Below are 16,320 nucleotides of genomic sequence, written 5' to 3'. Positions count from 1 at the left end.
AATTTACTTAAATCTAATGTAACATACGAATCTATAAGAGCTACATATTTTGTTCAATTATCTGTGGAGCAATATAGACACTGTGAGATCTGTGGTGATTTGAATTAATAAATTGCGAATAATTTAATTTAAAACATTTTGAAGAAGTGTTAAGTTAACACTTCACTTGTTGTAACAATAACATTTATTTTTCCAACAAGTAGGCACATTTTTAAAGCGTAATGGTTGACAGAAAAAGTATTAAGGTATATTCGTTTTAATATTATTCTAGTATACAAAATAAGATTTATTTACTTAGAAGTATAGTCTATACTACCATTTTAAATTAAATAGTTTAAATTAACGTAAGTTTAGGCCATAGTTATTTCCTTTTATTAATGTTTGATTAAAAGTTGCTCAATGGTGATATTCTTTTACTGTTGTTATTGATAAGACTTATCACTTTGACATTTAACCTGAGTTGTGTTATCTAACCTTTCGTAGTATTGATTTTTTAATTTACAAAATAATAATGGCATATGATTTAAAACGGGAAGAGGAAGTAAAAGAGTTCGTTGATAACCTTGGAATCGAATATCGGTTTGGATGTTACAAAGAAAAAAAGCCCGAAGTCTGTCATCTTTTGGCTGACTATTTAGAAGCTATTAAAAAAGACTTCGATAAAGCGGCAAAAGTATATAAAAGTAACTGTATGGAATATAACTACGGCAAATCATGTCTGAAATACGGTAATTACGCGCTGATAGGACGAGGTCGAGAAAAAAGTGATCCTCAGGAAGCATTGAAATACTTCGAAAAGGGTTGCGAGTTAAATGACCCCACGTCGTGTCTTCACGCCGGATTGCTACTAACAGCTACTGGCCCTGCTATTACAGTGCAACGAGATGTCCCTAAAGGTTAGTACAAATGATTTTTATAGATTTAAATAAAATAGACTATGTTAATTATTGCTTAATTATAAGCAATAAATGCATAATATTTGGTAAAAACATTTACCATTTACAAAATACAAATTCTAATTACTTAAATGATATTTACTATACAATTAATGTGTCAAGTAATATTTTTTTACGAACTATTATTTAATTTGACATGGTACTGTGCATACTTCCGATGACCAATTAAATTTCAAACAAATTCAACAATACTTATTGAATTGAAATATCACTATTATATTACCAATAGAATATAGTCTTATTTAATGGATAGTGAATATAATATTACTTATGTTAAATTTATTAGAAACTAATGAATACAATTTTTTTTTCAGGCTACAATTATCTTAAAAAAAGCTGCGACAACAATGAAGCTATGGCATGCCATTATCTAGCTGGTATGTATCTCACCGGAGTGCCGAAAAATCCAAAAGAATATAATCCTCATAACCCAGAGAAAAATGCCAATATAGATTTCCTAATTAAACCAGATCTAAAGCAAGCATTTCAATTTGCAAAGAGAGGATGTGAATTGGGCAATGTGTTTGCCTGTGCAAATGTCAGTTTGATGTACAAGAAGGGTGATGGTGTTGAACAAAATCTAGACGAATCAAAGAAATACTTTGAAATAGCAAAGAGTCTCCAAAATGCCCATGAAACTACGAAAGAGCTCAAATTTCAACAAGGTCTTGAAAGTAAATGAAATGCATGTAATGTAGTTATAAAATGTATTTAACTTTTAATAAAACTGCATTTGTTTTTTTTGAGCAGATATAGTGTGTATTGTTTAATTAAATAAAGTATGTTATGATGTTATCTTTAGTTTTAATTATCTTTGTTGAAATACTACATCTATAATAACAATGATCAATAAATTATAAGCAATTTGTCTATGACGAAAGTTTTCCATTCTTCCTTTCATATGGAGAAAATTTGAAATGTAGCAGAATTTCATTTGTCATGCAGAATTCCTTCCAATATATCCTTCACCAAGACGAGCATGAAATAAATTATGAAAAATATTAGCAATGCCCCAAATTAATTAAGGAATAACTAATATTCCTATTTACCCCCTTCTTTTCCTCCTTTTAAGCTTACCACTTGTGTTAGGACTGGGGACGACAATAGCTTCAATGCTTAATATGATTATGAATTCATATAATGAGAAAACTGAGATTACAACCTGTTGATTTCAGTAAAGAATCTGTAGTAATTATGATAAAAACCATATCAGTCATAATAACGTCGCTTTTAAAAAAAAGTATAATACTAAAACTAATGTAATATATTTCAGACTATAAATGCTCATAAAGTTATTATTTCATTCGGAAAATATGTATGCCAAAAAAGTTTACATATTCAGAGCTGCTTTATTATGCAGGCTAAACAAGATAATATCATAAAAATAGCAACAATCCTTATAACAAAAATGCATAATAAACACTAATGCATAGGATTGCAATGCCATTAAACCGTAATCTCTGTTGTACAACAAAGAGATAATTTATTCTTTTTCACTACACAGATCGGTATAATCGGAGGGTCCGGATTCGATGATCCGAATTTATTTGAAAATCCAATCGAGAGAGATATTACAACACCATTCGGAAAACCCTCTGACGTGTTACTAGAAGGTACCATTAAAGACGTTCCTTGTGTTCTTTTGGCCAGGCATGGAAGAAAACATCAATTTCAACCAAGGTACTTATAATCTATATCTTATGTCACTAATAATATAATACAAAGTAATATAAGGCACTCTTAAAAATAAAACTGTAAATCTTTTAAGTAAAGTATAAAATACTAATAATTTTATTTATCCTTCACTCATATTCAGAACTCAAACTTTATGATGTAAATTTATTGTTGCAATAAAAAATCCTTTTCCAGCGACGTTAACTATCGCGCAAACATTTGGGCATTGAAGATGTTGGGCTGCACACACATTCTGGCCACAACCGCAACGGGCTCGTTGGTGGAGCAGTACCGTCCCGGCGACTTGGTTGTGTTGGACGATTTTATTGATAGGTATGAACCAACGGGATAATTCATTAGCAAACAAATAATTATAATGTGATTAACTGCATTCACATAACTTATTTTCCATAGGTTTCTTTTCTGAATTTTCACGCGCAATATTTTAGTCACATATATTATTTTAATGTTAAATCTTTGCTAAATAAAATATTGAATAATATATCAAATCAAATTTATTTTATTCAAGCAAACTTTACAATACAGCGTTTTTGAATATTTAAACACAACCGCCGTTTCGGAAAGCAGCCTTTATCGAGAATAAACGGCAAGAAATTCGCAATTATACGCATATACATATATGATTATATGCAAAATAAAATACATATATACATAGAATGATTATTTATCGTAATATGTTGCCTATTGCTACAATAAAACAGACATTCATATACTTAGGACATGGGGTCGTCAATGTACGTTCTACGATCGGACGGAAGGTGGTCCGCGCGGCGTGTGTCACCTGCCCATGAAGCCGGCCTTCTGCGAGAAAGCGCGGCAAGCGCTGCTTAGCGCTGCACGCAGTAGAAGCCACATCTGCCACGAGAGCGGGACTGCCGTCACTATTCAGGGACCTAGGTCGCGTTTCGGTCTATACTACATTGTTGTATATTAAAACGCGTGTATTTTGCCGACTATAAGCTATTATGGGATCGCTAAATATTCAACATGCAACAATGTATGGAACTAAAATAAAACCAATATTTTGTATGTTGTCACTAAACTCAACAAATTAGTTGTATAGTTGGCGTTATACATATCTCTTCTATTGCCAATTTATTTTCGGCAACATTTTTGGATAGAAAATGTGACGAACATCAAATTTGTATTATCCTGAAAAGAAAAATCTCAGCTGTAATCTTCTTTTTATTATTTTAATTACATATATTTCAGGTTTTCGAGTCGTGCTGAAAGTTTGATGCATCGCCAATGGGGTGGACACGTCGTCAACATGACGACTGTACCTGAAGTATGACCTTTATTATAATTACCAAAAAAAAACCATATTGATGACATTAAATGAAGAGAAATTATTTTTTTCATAGGTAGTACTTGCGAAGGAAGCCGGTCTGAGTTACGCGGCAGTAGCGCTCGTCACAGACTACGACTGCTGGAGGGAGAACGAACAATCAGTAAATATCGTGACATGAACTCAAACTCTTTTCGATATTCATTAGATACTAAATTAGTAATTTTAAATCTCACTGATTGTACATGTAATTATTTTTACAGTATTTTTCATCATATTTTTATTTTCTATGCTGATATGTCAATTTGCGAAAATATTTTCAGTAATAGTTCAAATTAGATAATTTCCAGTACCAAGAAATAAATGAAACTTTATTTATAATAGGTATCAGTGAGTGAAGTTCTGGAGATGTTTGCGAGGAACATTAAAAAGGCTATCGATGTAATCGTTGATGCCGTGCAGATACTCGCTGCAGATTCAGACTACACATACCTCGATTGCCACAAGGTACGCATTTTACATTAACAAAATATACTACTATTATAGTCACTGTCCTGCAATTCTGCTTTGAGTTTCGCTCTACTGGCCATGAGTATAAAGTACAGTTATACATCCCAATTCAACGCAAATAAAAACCGCACAGTTAATATATATACAATTTTTTTTTTATTATTTAAAAATTAGCCCTTTGACTCTTAAAAAATTAATATAAATTTTTGTTCCAGGACCTCGTGGCATCTGCTATTATGCTGAAGCAATAATCTTTTTAAGAAACAATTTACAAGCAATGATGAAGTACGGTTTTACCTATAAATGTTGCTTAGAGGTGATTAATTAAAGTCTTCTTTGGAATAACAAATCGATTATGTCTGAAAGACAAGATTTATATTTCAATGTGCTGTGTGTGTTTTCAACCTGCTAAAGTTTTATAAGTAAGGCCGTTATTAACAAAGCTAATTGTATTTTCTGTCAATGTATATTCATTCCGAAATAAAACAATGCATTTATGCGTACAATATTTATTGAAGTACTTAAAAATCCAGATATAAAACGAAGTTGATCTTTTACACACTACTAATTACGATTATCTTAAAATTAGTTTTGCTATAATTACGTATTTGTTGTGCTTTTTAATTAACGTCAAAAACTTATATTATCTAGCTCTAGCTCTCTTTAAACCATACCCAAAATTATCTGATCGTAAAATGTTATCTCTACATACTAGCCGACCAATTCTACGTCACGAGGTTACTGACTTACGGCTCCGAGCTGTTCGTAACGTACGCACCGGTATCGCGTTAGTTCATTTAAATATTCTGTAATCGTTTTAATCGCTAAAATAATTCTGCCTGGAGGTCAAACTATTAATCTCAACTACGCCTGTAGATTTGATAGTTTTTAACCCTTAAAATGAACGAAGACAGCATTGTTTTAAAAGACAACATATCTGTGCACCTAGACAAAGACAGCGATTGTCCATTTCGTTTAGCAAATATATCGAACTGACATATGTATTATATTCACCACGTGATCAACAATTGACGCATAGTATTGAATAATTAAGGCGAAATATCGCAATCGCTATTACAATCATTGTCGAATATATTGTCTAGAATTGAGATTATAAAAATAAATCAGTCACTGAATAAAACTTTTCTATAATCATAAAACATGTGAGTGACGTCACGTTTGACAGCCTCTACTCAGCTTGGTCGACCAGTAAGACCCATCATAACCGTTACTTATTATTACCTAGCATACTGTAAAGTAAACATTAAAACAGCTCTTAAAATGCTCTTCTTATCGCCTATACATTTTTATCCTTCGTAGAAAACGTTGAACCAACCTGAAAGAACGTTATTTATGACTTTTTAATTTACTATTATATGACTTTGAATGTAAACTTTAAGGGGCTTTCAATGTTAACTGAAAATAAGTTTAAAAAATGAAATTAAGTTTATTACTGGTAAAAGCTTGTTTATCTATCCTTAAAGATCCTTCTTAAATTAATGCATTATTTACATTTATTTTAATGAGAGAAACTATTTATAATAGAATTTGGTATGTTGACCACTAACATTAATTTGAGATTGCATAAATACGTAAACAACTTGAACTACAATGTTGTTTAAATATTTCTTTATGTGACGAGATAAATACACTTTTAGACACCTGTAGTTCAGTTCTTAGGCCAGGGGTTCCTGGCGTGCTGTCCGGGTATCATATCCAGCAAGTACTGTCGCTGGGCCTCCGCCACACGTTGCATCTCTGCCGCCATAGCCGCGCTGCCGCTCCCACCCTTACCCGCTGGAAAGTACAACGTAGAAGCAGATCAAATGTTCCAATAATATACAATATTAGTAGAAGAAATGTTGAATTTATTAAAGTTATAGTGATGTTTAATGTTTATTTCATACAATTTGTAGTATCGATGCCAACTGCAGGATTAGGGACTAGTAAAGAACGTTCACAATTAACAAGACATAATATATCAAATGTCGGTGAAGTTGTAATCGAAACGAAAGTTAAAGTGGAAAGATAAGTGAAAACAAATTATATGAAGAATATATTAATCTAGAACTATATAGTGCATAATATAGCAGATCTAGTAGAAAACCTTTTGAAATATGTATATCTTAAGTTTGATTATCTCTAATCCTTTGTGATTGGAATATATGTAATTGGCGACATGTAATAAAGCGTTATTCGCCGCTTAATTTTATTTTAATGGAAATTTTATATAAGACTCGTAACCAAATCAATCAGCAATCGGAAATTTGATGAAACAGTTATCGCATACATCTTCAAATCATCATCGGATAAAATTGAATGAACAAATAATTAGACGGTATAAAATTACTCTATAATTACACCGCGTTCTCTAGGTGAGACGAGGTGAGGTAAGGTAAGGTAAATCGGTGCATACGTACAGCGCTTACCTAGCGCACTAGCCTGCGCCATGGCCAGCTGGTAAGTGTAGAGCAGCGGCGAGAACTGCATCATGGCCGCCGCTGCCGCCGCGGGGGACACGCCGCCGCCGCCGCCCGCGCCGCTCAGCCCTGCGGCACCGTTGTGTCACAATTAATAATATATAATATGCGGCTTACGTACATTTAATATTTTTGAGAATTGAGAAAACTATATTAGCTCTTCAGTTGGCTCGAATTTTAGGACGCAATAGTAAATTCCATATCCTATTATAGATAAAACCTTTGTTCGTCCTCACGGCACAGTAAAATGCAAAAGAAGATTAAAAAATCAACCAATCAAAAAAAAAAGATTGTAAAATACGTAACCAGTATGAAGACTGACCTCTGAGGAGTTGATGCTGCAATGCTTGCATGGCCGCTGCGCTTTGCTGTTCGAATGCCATCTGCGCCGCAGCTGCTGCTGCCAGTTGCTGAAAATTAAAATAATGATTTACATATGCTACACATCTTAGAACAAGTGAGAGAAATTTTCACCTTTATTAAGAGTTGGAAAAAGTTTTATTTATTATTTATTCTTCGAAGATGAGGTTAATAATGAAATATATGAAATTTTAAATTTGAAAAATTAATTCATAAATAACTTCAGCATTTAAATGTAAAACACCCTGATTCTTATTGATTCCTATTAAGAGATTGTTATAAAGATATAATGATTATTGTTGTGACACTAGATTAAAATTTATTTCTATGTACAGTGAGTATATATTCAATTCAAATTACTGTTGAAAACCTTACCTGATGTTGCTTGCTGCTACTTCCCTGGCTACTAGTGCTCGAAGACGATCCTGGAACATTAACAATTCGGACAGGTTCGTGTCAGACCAAAAAGATGGTAACCAACCATAGATATGCAAATTATATGATATTATGTCAATTAACAAAAACAACACAAAATGTTCTCTAAACCTAATTAGAAATAGGATACATAGGTAATAGATAATAGGTAAAAGTAAGACGGTCAACCCGGTCAGCCGCGCATAAAACCGCATACCGCGCGAAACTTGTCGAAATACTAATGTGAATAATAAAGCGTGTCGTGTTTTTACCTTTACCTTTCTTGGAGGGCGGGTCGGCGTCGCGCGCACGCTCGGAGTGGTGCGCCCGCAGGGCGGCGGCGGGCGCGGGCGGCGGCGGCTTGCTGGGCGCAGGGGGTGCGGGCGCGGGCGCGGAGTGGCGCGGGCGCGCGGGCGGCGGAGCGCGGTGGTGATGAGCGTGCGCGTGCGCGGGCGGCGGAGCGGGCGCGGCGGGCGCGGGCGGCGGGGACGGCGCGGCCAGGCGGCGCTCGATCTCCTGCTCCTGTTGCAGCGCGCGCACGAAGGCCGTCTTGAGGCGCGCGGTGTGCTCGGCCTTGAGCGCGCGCTTCACGTTGCCGGACACGCAGAGCTCGCACAGGCGGCGCGCGTGTGGCGCCAGCGAGCAGGCGAAGGTGGCGTCCTGGCGGCGGGGCGGGGCGCGCTCCCAGCGCCACACGGCCGTGAAGTCGCTGCCACACTGCGCGCACACGGCGGGCACGCTCGAGCGCGGCATACTGTCGGGCATATTAGGGGCATCTTTGTTAAATTACGCTTCCTGGTAAGGTGACATGTCGTTAGTGTTTCATCTTAGAGTATCTTCTACTATTTTACTTATTGATAAATACCGGTCTTCGTTGGTGAGATAGTCCACGACGTGCTCGAGTCCCACCAGGTACACGAAGTCCGTGTTGCTGGGAGAAGGGATGAAGTTCATCTCCGGCGGCGGAGGCTTAGGTGGTGGAATCTATATGCAAATTTGAAGCAAACTTATACGCATACAACTCAATTTTATAACATTTATTTTAAAATTTGGAACACAAAAAAGGATTAAAAGAGCCTCGTGTTTTTCCCTTACCCTGACCAATACAACGGAAAAGATTACCAAATTTTTGTATATAAACAAGGACACTATAATGACCTGCAGCAGCGTCTTCTCTAGTTGCTTGCGCAGAGCGAGCTTGGCGGCGGCCTGTCGCTGCGCTGGCGTTTGCGTCTCCTCGGAGCTGCGGGAGCTCGTCTGTGCGGACACAACAGATATATGTAATACGAGTTATCATCATAATTATACTCTAACTTTTCATTACAAAAAAGAAAATAATCCATCAAAGTATATGTAAATACGTATGTTAATTATCTTTTTGTTGTTTTAATATGTAATTCAAAATAAACGATACAATAGTGTAAGAAGTCGACATCACTTTCTCATACTCACTGCATCACTTGTACTACTGGTGACCGATGAGTTATCCTGAGCAGGCTTGTAATAAAATAATCATTTTATTCTACCAAATAACTCTTTTTACTCAGTCTGATAAAAACCACATTAAAATCTATCGCCCAGTATAAAAGATCTAAGCCTGCAGACGGCGGAAAGCAACTTTGTTTTATACTATGTAGAGATCGTATAGCATCTCCATACTGGCTTTGGGCAAGGGAGTAGACATCAATTATTTATTTTTCTTCTGCCAAATGGTATACAAGGGTCCACTACGTATAAGTCTTATATGATATATATCTAAGAGAATAGAATTTACTCAGTTTCGGTTGATTTAAAAAAAAATCCAATCAAATAACCTTGGGAGTGGAGTGCGAGGCCGGTGGCGGCGCGGGTGTGATGGTGACGGACGGCGTGATGCTGGCGCCGCCGCCCGACGATGACTGTGGACACACTACATTAACAAAGCTGCTCATGGTGCTCGGGAACATTCCATACTCACTTCATTCTCAAATATTTATCATTCATTAATATACCAAAGTATAAAAATATTTATTTAACACAGGATATCATTTTTGGTCGTCGTTGCTAACGCTTGTTTCATTCTATTTATTGTATAACAGCTATCCGTTATTTTGATAATTACAATCATAATTTTTTTAACATATGTTATATTAGGATGTACATTTTGGAAATGAAGAATACATTAATTTTAAAACAAACAAGCAATATCTACAAATAAATCTATTATTATTATTATATAATTATGTCGATCAACAAAAAATATATATGTATATATATATATAGAGGGGGGTACCTGTGTGCGGTACGGGCCGGGCGTGAGCGTGGCGCCGCCGGGCAGGTTGGCGGAGCGCCGCGCCGCGCCCGGGGCCAGCGCGCCCGCACTCGCGCACGCCGCGCCCGCCGCGCGCTGCGGACACACACTTTCTCAATACTCATATCACAGCGAAAAAAATTACTATCGAGCCAACAGACGCGTCTCGACAGGACTATCGTGCGGGGTGAGAGGGGGCCGTACCGAGTCCAAGCTGTACTCGCTTGGGGCTCTCAGGGGGTGTAAAATCTCAATTTACGAGAAAAGCTTATTGTGTTATTTATTTAATTTTAATTGAACTACTTTGTTTTATTTTTATTCATAGTAAAATACACATTTTATATCTGATACTGGTACTCTCTATATGCATGTACCTATCAAAAAATTAATACGGATCAGACTAAGTGTAAAAAATAATAACTAAATGTGACAACCTTGCGGCAATGATGAAAAGTGGCATTTCGCCAGAATTCAAAGGGGATGGCCCACTCGTATATATGGTGGTTTTCTTTTACAGTATGCTCAATTGCTCATACTATACGAGTAGGTCGTTCCCACCCGTGAGTCTAGGTAACCTCCAGTAGAAATAGTCATTGATATTTGTCAACGAAATACGAACCCGAAAGTCAGTTTTATGATTTATTTACATTCAATCTTTAAACTCTAGGGAGCTATAATTATATTGACTTTAAATCCGTTAATTTTATGCTGCAGAGCTAAGGCATCCTGTCATCTCAAGACGGTTTATTCCACCATACTGGTCTAGTGAAAGATTGCTGAGTACAATAGCAAAATATAACGATCGATATACAAGTTTCCTCGAGATCTTTCGGTCATAAATTAATTAGTCCGTCCGTCCGTTTCCGTGTCCGTGTACGTGTAGCGCGTACCTTGCTGTGCTGGTGCGCGGGCGGCGGCGCGGGCGTGACGGTGACGCCGGGCGGCACCACGCAGCCGCTGCCCGCCAGCGCCGCGCCCGCCGCGCACGCGCTCGCCGACTCCTGGAGGGGGGCATCAAATCCATTTAACCATTCCAATATCAATACATTGAACTATATACAATTTATTTTCTACTTTATTAAAAAATACTAAACTTAATACTATTAATTGAAAATGTTTTGAGATGTCACTAAATAATTCAAACTCAAATTCCTTTATTCAACATAGAAGCATTATACTTACTTATTGATAGTCAAATTGAAAAGGCAACACCCTGACCTGAGAAGAACCGGCGAAACTCAGCGTTTCTTTTTTTTTTGTCCATCAAATTAAGTACATATATTGAATATGATTAAAAATAGCATAATAAATAATGGAAAAAGTGTTTGTGTAGATAAATAAGTAAATCTGTATTGTACCCGTTCTCACATATGTTAAAATAGTGGCTCTGCTTGGCAATGGTTGCCTGTTTACACCAAAGGTACATACATAATTCGTTATGTACCTTTACCATACATATGGATAAGTTTAATAAATAGAGTACAGTAATAATTCAGATCTAATAGCACCACTGTAGAAAAGTCACCATACTAATACTGTCAACATGCAAAAATCTTAAGTGTACTGACCGTTGTCTTGGCCGGCGGAATAGTGGCGGCCTGCTGCGACTGCCGCAGCTTCCTCAGCAGCACGAGACGCGTCTCCTCAGCACGCAGCTTCTCTCTCAGAGCGCGGAGTCTGCGCTCGCGTTCCCATATCTCCGCACTGGACAACTCCTGAAAAAAATAATTATATTTTTTATAATTACCAATAATTATATGACCTATATTTGTTAAACAAAACAATAAAATTTGTCATATATTTAAAATAAATATATATATAGAAACAAAGATGAAAAAATGTGCATCAAAAATATAGAAAATTACAAACTTATCAGATTATCCTGTAATAAAATTAGCTATACTATTAAGCCAGTGGTTTGACCGCATGCATTTTAAACGATGATTGCGGGTTCAACCCCAGAATTTTCATGTGCTTAATTTATGTCTATAATTCATCTCGTGCTTGGCGGTGAAGGAAAACGGGAAACCTGCATTTGTTTAATTTCAATGAAATTTTGCCACATAGAATAAGTTCAAATCTTCTTATCAAAATATAGCAGTGGGACATTTACAGGCTGTTACTTAACTACAAAAGGACTACAACAAACGAACCAAACTTTGCTTAACGTTCGCCAAGCGCCATACTAGTTCACTAGTGTGCGTGTACTCGACGCATTCTCAGCTTTGACAGTCTATCAAGATATACGTAATCAAAGCTATTACTCACCCTGTGGCCGGTTATCGGTAAGGGCGGTTCGTTCTCGTCATCGGAATCCTCCTCGTCCTGCGGGTCGCGCGGAGACTCGGGCGGCAGCGCGCTCGCTGTTATAGAAACATTCACAGCGCCTGTGTTCAGCTTGCTGCTAACATCTACACAGAACTTTACTTTAACTCACTATCGATACACCAAGGGAAACCAAAGTAGGCGGAATAATCGCTTTGAAAAACAACAGGTGGTAGCCCGTTGTCATTTTATTGTATAACGAGTAGAATAAGGGTCAAGCAGAACATATTAAACTCAAACTCAAACGTAATAGTCATGATTGGTTGGCACCAAAACAGTATGTTTTTGGGTTTAGAAACCTAAAAAATAAGTACAAATGCGATTCTTTATGTTATGAATAAAAAATCTTGTAAATTCAATAGATTTGGTAATATTTTTGATAAATACAGATAATATAAAAAATATTTATAAGTGGTAAATTAAATATCGTTGCAAGACATACTTTTCTAATGATCGTTGACAGATCGCAGTATATATTGTACATAATAATTTATCATATAAATATCAAACAACAAAAAAAAACTAATATGTTAGTAAAAAAAAAAATACAAAACGGGAAGCTTGTTTTCTTATTGAGTAAATAAACTTCCAGTTCCCTATTTGTGGTTCTTCACATTTAATTGTCTTTCCTAATTAGTGGTACGAGTGCCTTTGTGAGTGTGTATCTTATGTATGATGTGTATCATAGTTATATGTCTTCATATACATATATTACGCACGGCAATTTCTTGAATGAGATGAGTTTAGTATTCCTTGCGGGATTTTTCCCATAAAACCTTATTTATATATATAGCTTACAATAAAAAATAGCCAAAACGGTCCAAGCTTTCTCGAGATATGTATTTACCAACGAGAATTAAATTTACATAATTTCTGTTATATTGAGAGCTTTGTTAAAGTGGTTTGCAACAAAGTGAAAATACTAATTGGCAATGCCAGATTGACTATAGTCTATTCCGACCATAGAGTAAAGACAAAATAAACAACTTTGACATTGAATTCACGCGATAAAATTGGTCGAGATCTTGAATAATCTATGATATACATTGTGGATTGCAGAATGGCGTTTTTAATCTCGGCAACGTTATTATCGTAACTTTGGAAGTAAAATTAAACATAATATAGTATTGAGTGGAATAGTGATATGTTATAAATAAAGATATATTATCTGTCTGTCGTGCATATAGAAAAGTTATTAGCAAATCTCATGGAATATGTAAATCTAAAGTTTGATTATCTTTACCCTCCCGATTGGAACAGACTATAGAGTACTGAATATCTTATTTATTTGAAAAAATATTTTATATTTTTTTGTGTTAATTGAATTTATTTGAATTATACTTATTTAATTAATTTATATATATTATACTTATTTAATAATTAATTACGAAAAAAAAAAGTAGTTCTTATTAATAACCAGTAAATGGAGCCGGGGCAGGCAGTGAAGGTTTCCGATGAGGCGGTGCTGCCGGCAGAAGAACGATGTCGGGGCTCTCTGCATAACTACGTTGCTCTGATCTTGGACGTAGTACTCTCTTACCACTTGCACCCTGTCGTATAAATATATTTTAATAAAATTAAAATTAAAGCTTATATTCATATTTGAAAGGTATATTTATTATTTTTGGAACGAAGTCCTTTTACGCGACCTACAGTAGAGTGAGCTAGGATAGGATTAAGCGTTAAAGCTACCTTTCTCTTACGCTCTGTCTCTTTTATAATATTATTTACTTGTTTTTTGTTATTGTTTTAATTCACAGGATTTTTAAAACATATTTGTCATTATCATTGACTTGTCAAAATTGTAATTTTTTTTCATTGTTATGTATTAATTATACATAACATACATATTATATATAGCAAAAGCAAATTCGTTCCAACTATATGTCTTGAGACATATCTAGTTTTAATTTTTTACAAATGAAACAGTTAATATAAATTATATCGAAAATATATCTATAATATAGAACACCATAACTACATAACTATTTATAAATAAAAAAAAAATATGAAACATGATCTTACATTTATACTCACTCTATCAATCTTGAGATTTGCAAAATATAAAAAAGATCATTATTAACACATAATATAGATTATACTTCACAAATAACAATACAGGCAATATAAGTTGGACTGTCAGAAATAAGTCACAATAAGTTTTTCGGAAAAGATACATGTGTGTTTATATTAACACATTGTAATAATACTTTATTGATATTTTACCTTTTTAGTCATGAGAATTATTCATAATTTCTAACAAACTAACTAAGATTGCACGCATTTTACACATTAATATAGCAAACTCCTCATTCAAGATTATGAAATATAACACTCCTTTTCCAGAAAAAACTAAAGATGGTGGTTACTATTATTGAGTACAACTTGCCTTTTGAATGATAAAGGATGAAGTTGTTTTATTTTGATTAATTATTTATATCATTGAGTGTTAAGAGTAATATCAATATTTTTATAGGTAGTCGGACTTATGAGAAGTGGTCTCCCCTGCACATAGTTGTTGGAACTGTAAAAAATATTAATCCTTCGGTTCGGTGTTATTAGTCACCAGGAAAACACGAACATTAGAAACTAAGAAGTTATGTCATTTGAGCCTGCAGTTGAATTTATCCTTTAAACCAGAACACAACAATACAAACAATACCAGATATTCCTGTTTGGCAGTACAATTTATGATGATACTAACTATGAAGCTTGCATAAAGACCTACCACCAGGTGATTTAACTTATAAACATTTATGGTAAAAAATAGGAACACACAGAATCATCATACTATTCCAAATATTCAAATTAAGAGAAATAACACAAACTTTATAATTATACTTTTTACTTTTTTAAATATAAGTAAAGAGTTACTCACATGAGGTGGTGGCTGGGCGGGTGTTATTGTCAAACCACTGGCTGTCAATGCTCTGAGTTCACTCAACTCAGGCGGTAGAGACCTGCTAATATTGTTCTTATTTAGTTAATATATGCTTGATAAAGAACATTTATACAAGAGGGAATTATAATTTATATAAAAATATATATTTTTTAATTAATTAAAATAGCAAGTTTTAAAGTTCTTATTTTACATATAGTTTTATTAATAATATTTTGCATGTGATTTCCTGTTAGGATTTTTTTAATAATTAAATATAAACAAATTTGTTTGTGAAAAAACTTAAAAAGCGAGATAATTTTTTTTAAAAAGTTAGAATATTTACGTTACTTAAGTATACTTTACATATTTAAACTTACTAGTTACCTGTAGAAATGTACTGTAATACACTAATGTCCGTGTATTACGAATAAAAAATTATATTAATCTTACCTTACGCTAAGATCCACCGCCGAATCGTCTACGTCCATTGTACTCCACCACTGCACAATTAATTAGCGAAAATTATACAATCACCAAAAATCAATACAACACAATAAAGGGTTGTCATAATAGATTTCAATTATTCAGTTACCACTATTTTACAATCATATCAAAATAATGATAAACATTTTATTAAGAATGAAATTAACTTTGAATTTTCAACATAAATAGGAGTAATAATATATATTAATTTCCAGTAACGCCAAAATAAATGACAGAAAGCTGACAAATTGTCATGGACCTCTTGCAGCTTGCTGCATCTATATCAAGATAAATAGAAACTGTCTTATAAGAGATATGTTTAAGTATAAGTATTAAAATGTTTATTCACCTTTTAACACTTTTGATGCCACAGTTTGTCTTGTTTTTATTTCACATTTATTCGAAAATACGGTTTTTTACAATGTATGGTCTACAATTGTACACAGCAAGAGCCAGGTAAAAGCATAGATTAAAAATTAAAATACTTTGAAAAGATCTATCTTGCCATATATATATTTTAAGTTTGGATAATATTTTAACATTATTTTCAGTTTTTAAAATAAGTACTTGTAAATTGATTGTTACAGATTTTAATTGTGATAACTGGTTCTTTATGAAACTGTCCGTGGTTAATTTAT

The 16,320-nt window shown here is 34.7% G+C and overlaps 3 protein-coding genes across 4 annotated transcripts; 2 read left to right on the top strand and 1 right to left on the bottom strand.

Annotated features, from left to right (window-relative positions):
• Positions 1-82: 82 nt before the first annotated feature.
• LOC125072632 (S-methyl-5'-thioadenosine phosphorylase) lies at positions 83-4,954 on the top strand. The gene is made up of 8 exons (XM_047683273.1): positions 83-245; positions 2,461-2,636; positions 2,826-2,963; positions 3,369-3,548; positions 3,864-3,939; positions 4,016-4,102; positions 4,324-4,446; positions 4,665-4,954. Exons 1-8 carry the CDS (start codon positions 222-224, stop codon positions 4,698-4,700), a joined length of 840 nt encoding a protein of 279 aa, XP_047539229.1. The 5' UTR covers positions 83-221; the 3' UTR covers positions 4,701-4,954.
• Positions 296-1,765, top strand: LOC125072633 (cytochrome c oxidase assembly factor 7 homolog). Its single transcript, XM_047683274.1, has 2 exons — positions 296-896; positions 1,271-1,765. The coding sequence occupies exons 1-2, from the start codon at positions 512-514 to the stop codon at positions 1,636-1,638; spliced, it is 753 nt and encodes a 250-aa protein (XP_047539230.1). The 5' UTR covers positions 296-511; the 3' UTR covers positions 1,639-1,765.
• Positions 4,949-16,144, bottom strand: LOC125072630 (transcriptional repressor p66-alpha). 2 transcript variants are annotated; one of them, XM_047683271.1, is made up of 17 exons: positions 16,032-16,144; positions 15,650-15,699; positions 15,197-15,281; positions 13,736-13,868; positions 12,262-12,404; positions 11,562-11,708; positions 10,884-10,994; positions 9,976-10,089; positions 9,518-9,601; positions 8,862-8,960; positions 8,569-8,687; positions 7,976-8,457; positions 7,665-7,714; positions 7,252-7,339; positions 6,870-6,998; positions 6,112-6,246; positions 4,949-5,785 (listed from the first exon to the last, which is right to left on the bottom strand). In XM_047683271.1, the coding sequence occupies exons 2-16, from the start codon at positions 15,685-15,687 to the stop codon at positions 6,119-6,121; spliced, it is 1,950 nt and encodes a 649-aa protein (XP_047539227.1). In that variant the 5' UTR covers positions 15,688-15,699; positions 16,032-16,144; the 3' UTR covers positions 4,949-5,785; positions 6,112-6,118. The 2 variants fall into 2 exon arrangements, with proteins under 2 accessions (XP_047539227.1, XP_047539228.1); XM_047683272.1 differs by having other exon boundaries at positions 15,197-15,278.
• Positions 16,145-16,320: the final 176 nt, after the last annotated feature.

The sequence above is a fragment of the Vanessa atalanta genome, chromosome 22 (genome assembly GCF_905147765.1).
Source record: "Vanessa atalanta chromosome 22, ilVanAtal1.2, whole genome shotgun sequence".
Taxonomy (NCBI): Eukaryota; Metazoa; Arthropoda; class Insecta; order Lepidoptera; family Nymphalidae; genus Vanessa; species Vanessa atalanta.
This window is presented reverse-complemented; position numbering and strand designations above follow the sequence as displayed.

Excerpts from the sequence above, each read along its gene's own strand:
- LOC125072632 (XM_047683273.1), top strand. The coding sequence starts at position 222 with ATGGTTGACAGAAAAAGTATTAAG. Across the intron at positions 2,637-2,825 it reads AAACATCAATTTCAACCAAG|CGACGTTAACTATCGCGCAA; the intron begins GTACTTATAATC and ends ATCCTTTTCCAG. Across the intron at positions 3,549-3,863 it reads GTCACTATTCAGGGACCTAG|GTTTTCGAGTCGTGCTGAAA; the intron begins GTCGCGTTTCGG and ends CATATATTTCAG.
- LOC125072633 (XM_047683274.1), top strand. The coding sequence starts at position 512 with ATGGCATATGATTTAAAACGGGAAGAGGAAGTAAAAGAGTTCGTTGAT. Across the intron at positions 897-1,270 it reads GCAACGAGATGTCCCTAAAG|GCTACAATTATCTTAAAAAA; the intron begins GTTAGTACAAAT and ends TTTTTTTTTCAG.
- LOC125072630 (XM_047683271.1), bottom strand. The coding sequence starts at position 15,687 with ATGGACGTAGACGATTCGGCGGTGGATCTTAGCGTAAG. Across the intron at positions 12,405-13,735 it reads TGCCCCGGCTCCATTTACTG|ATGTTAGCAGCAAGCTGAAC; the intron begins GTTATTAATAAG and ends AGTTCTGTGTAG. Across the intron at positions 6,999-7,251 it reads GCAGCATCAACTCCTCAGAG|GGCTGAGCGGCGCGGGCGGC; the intron begins GTCAGTCTTCAT and ends ACGGTGCCGCAG.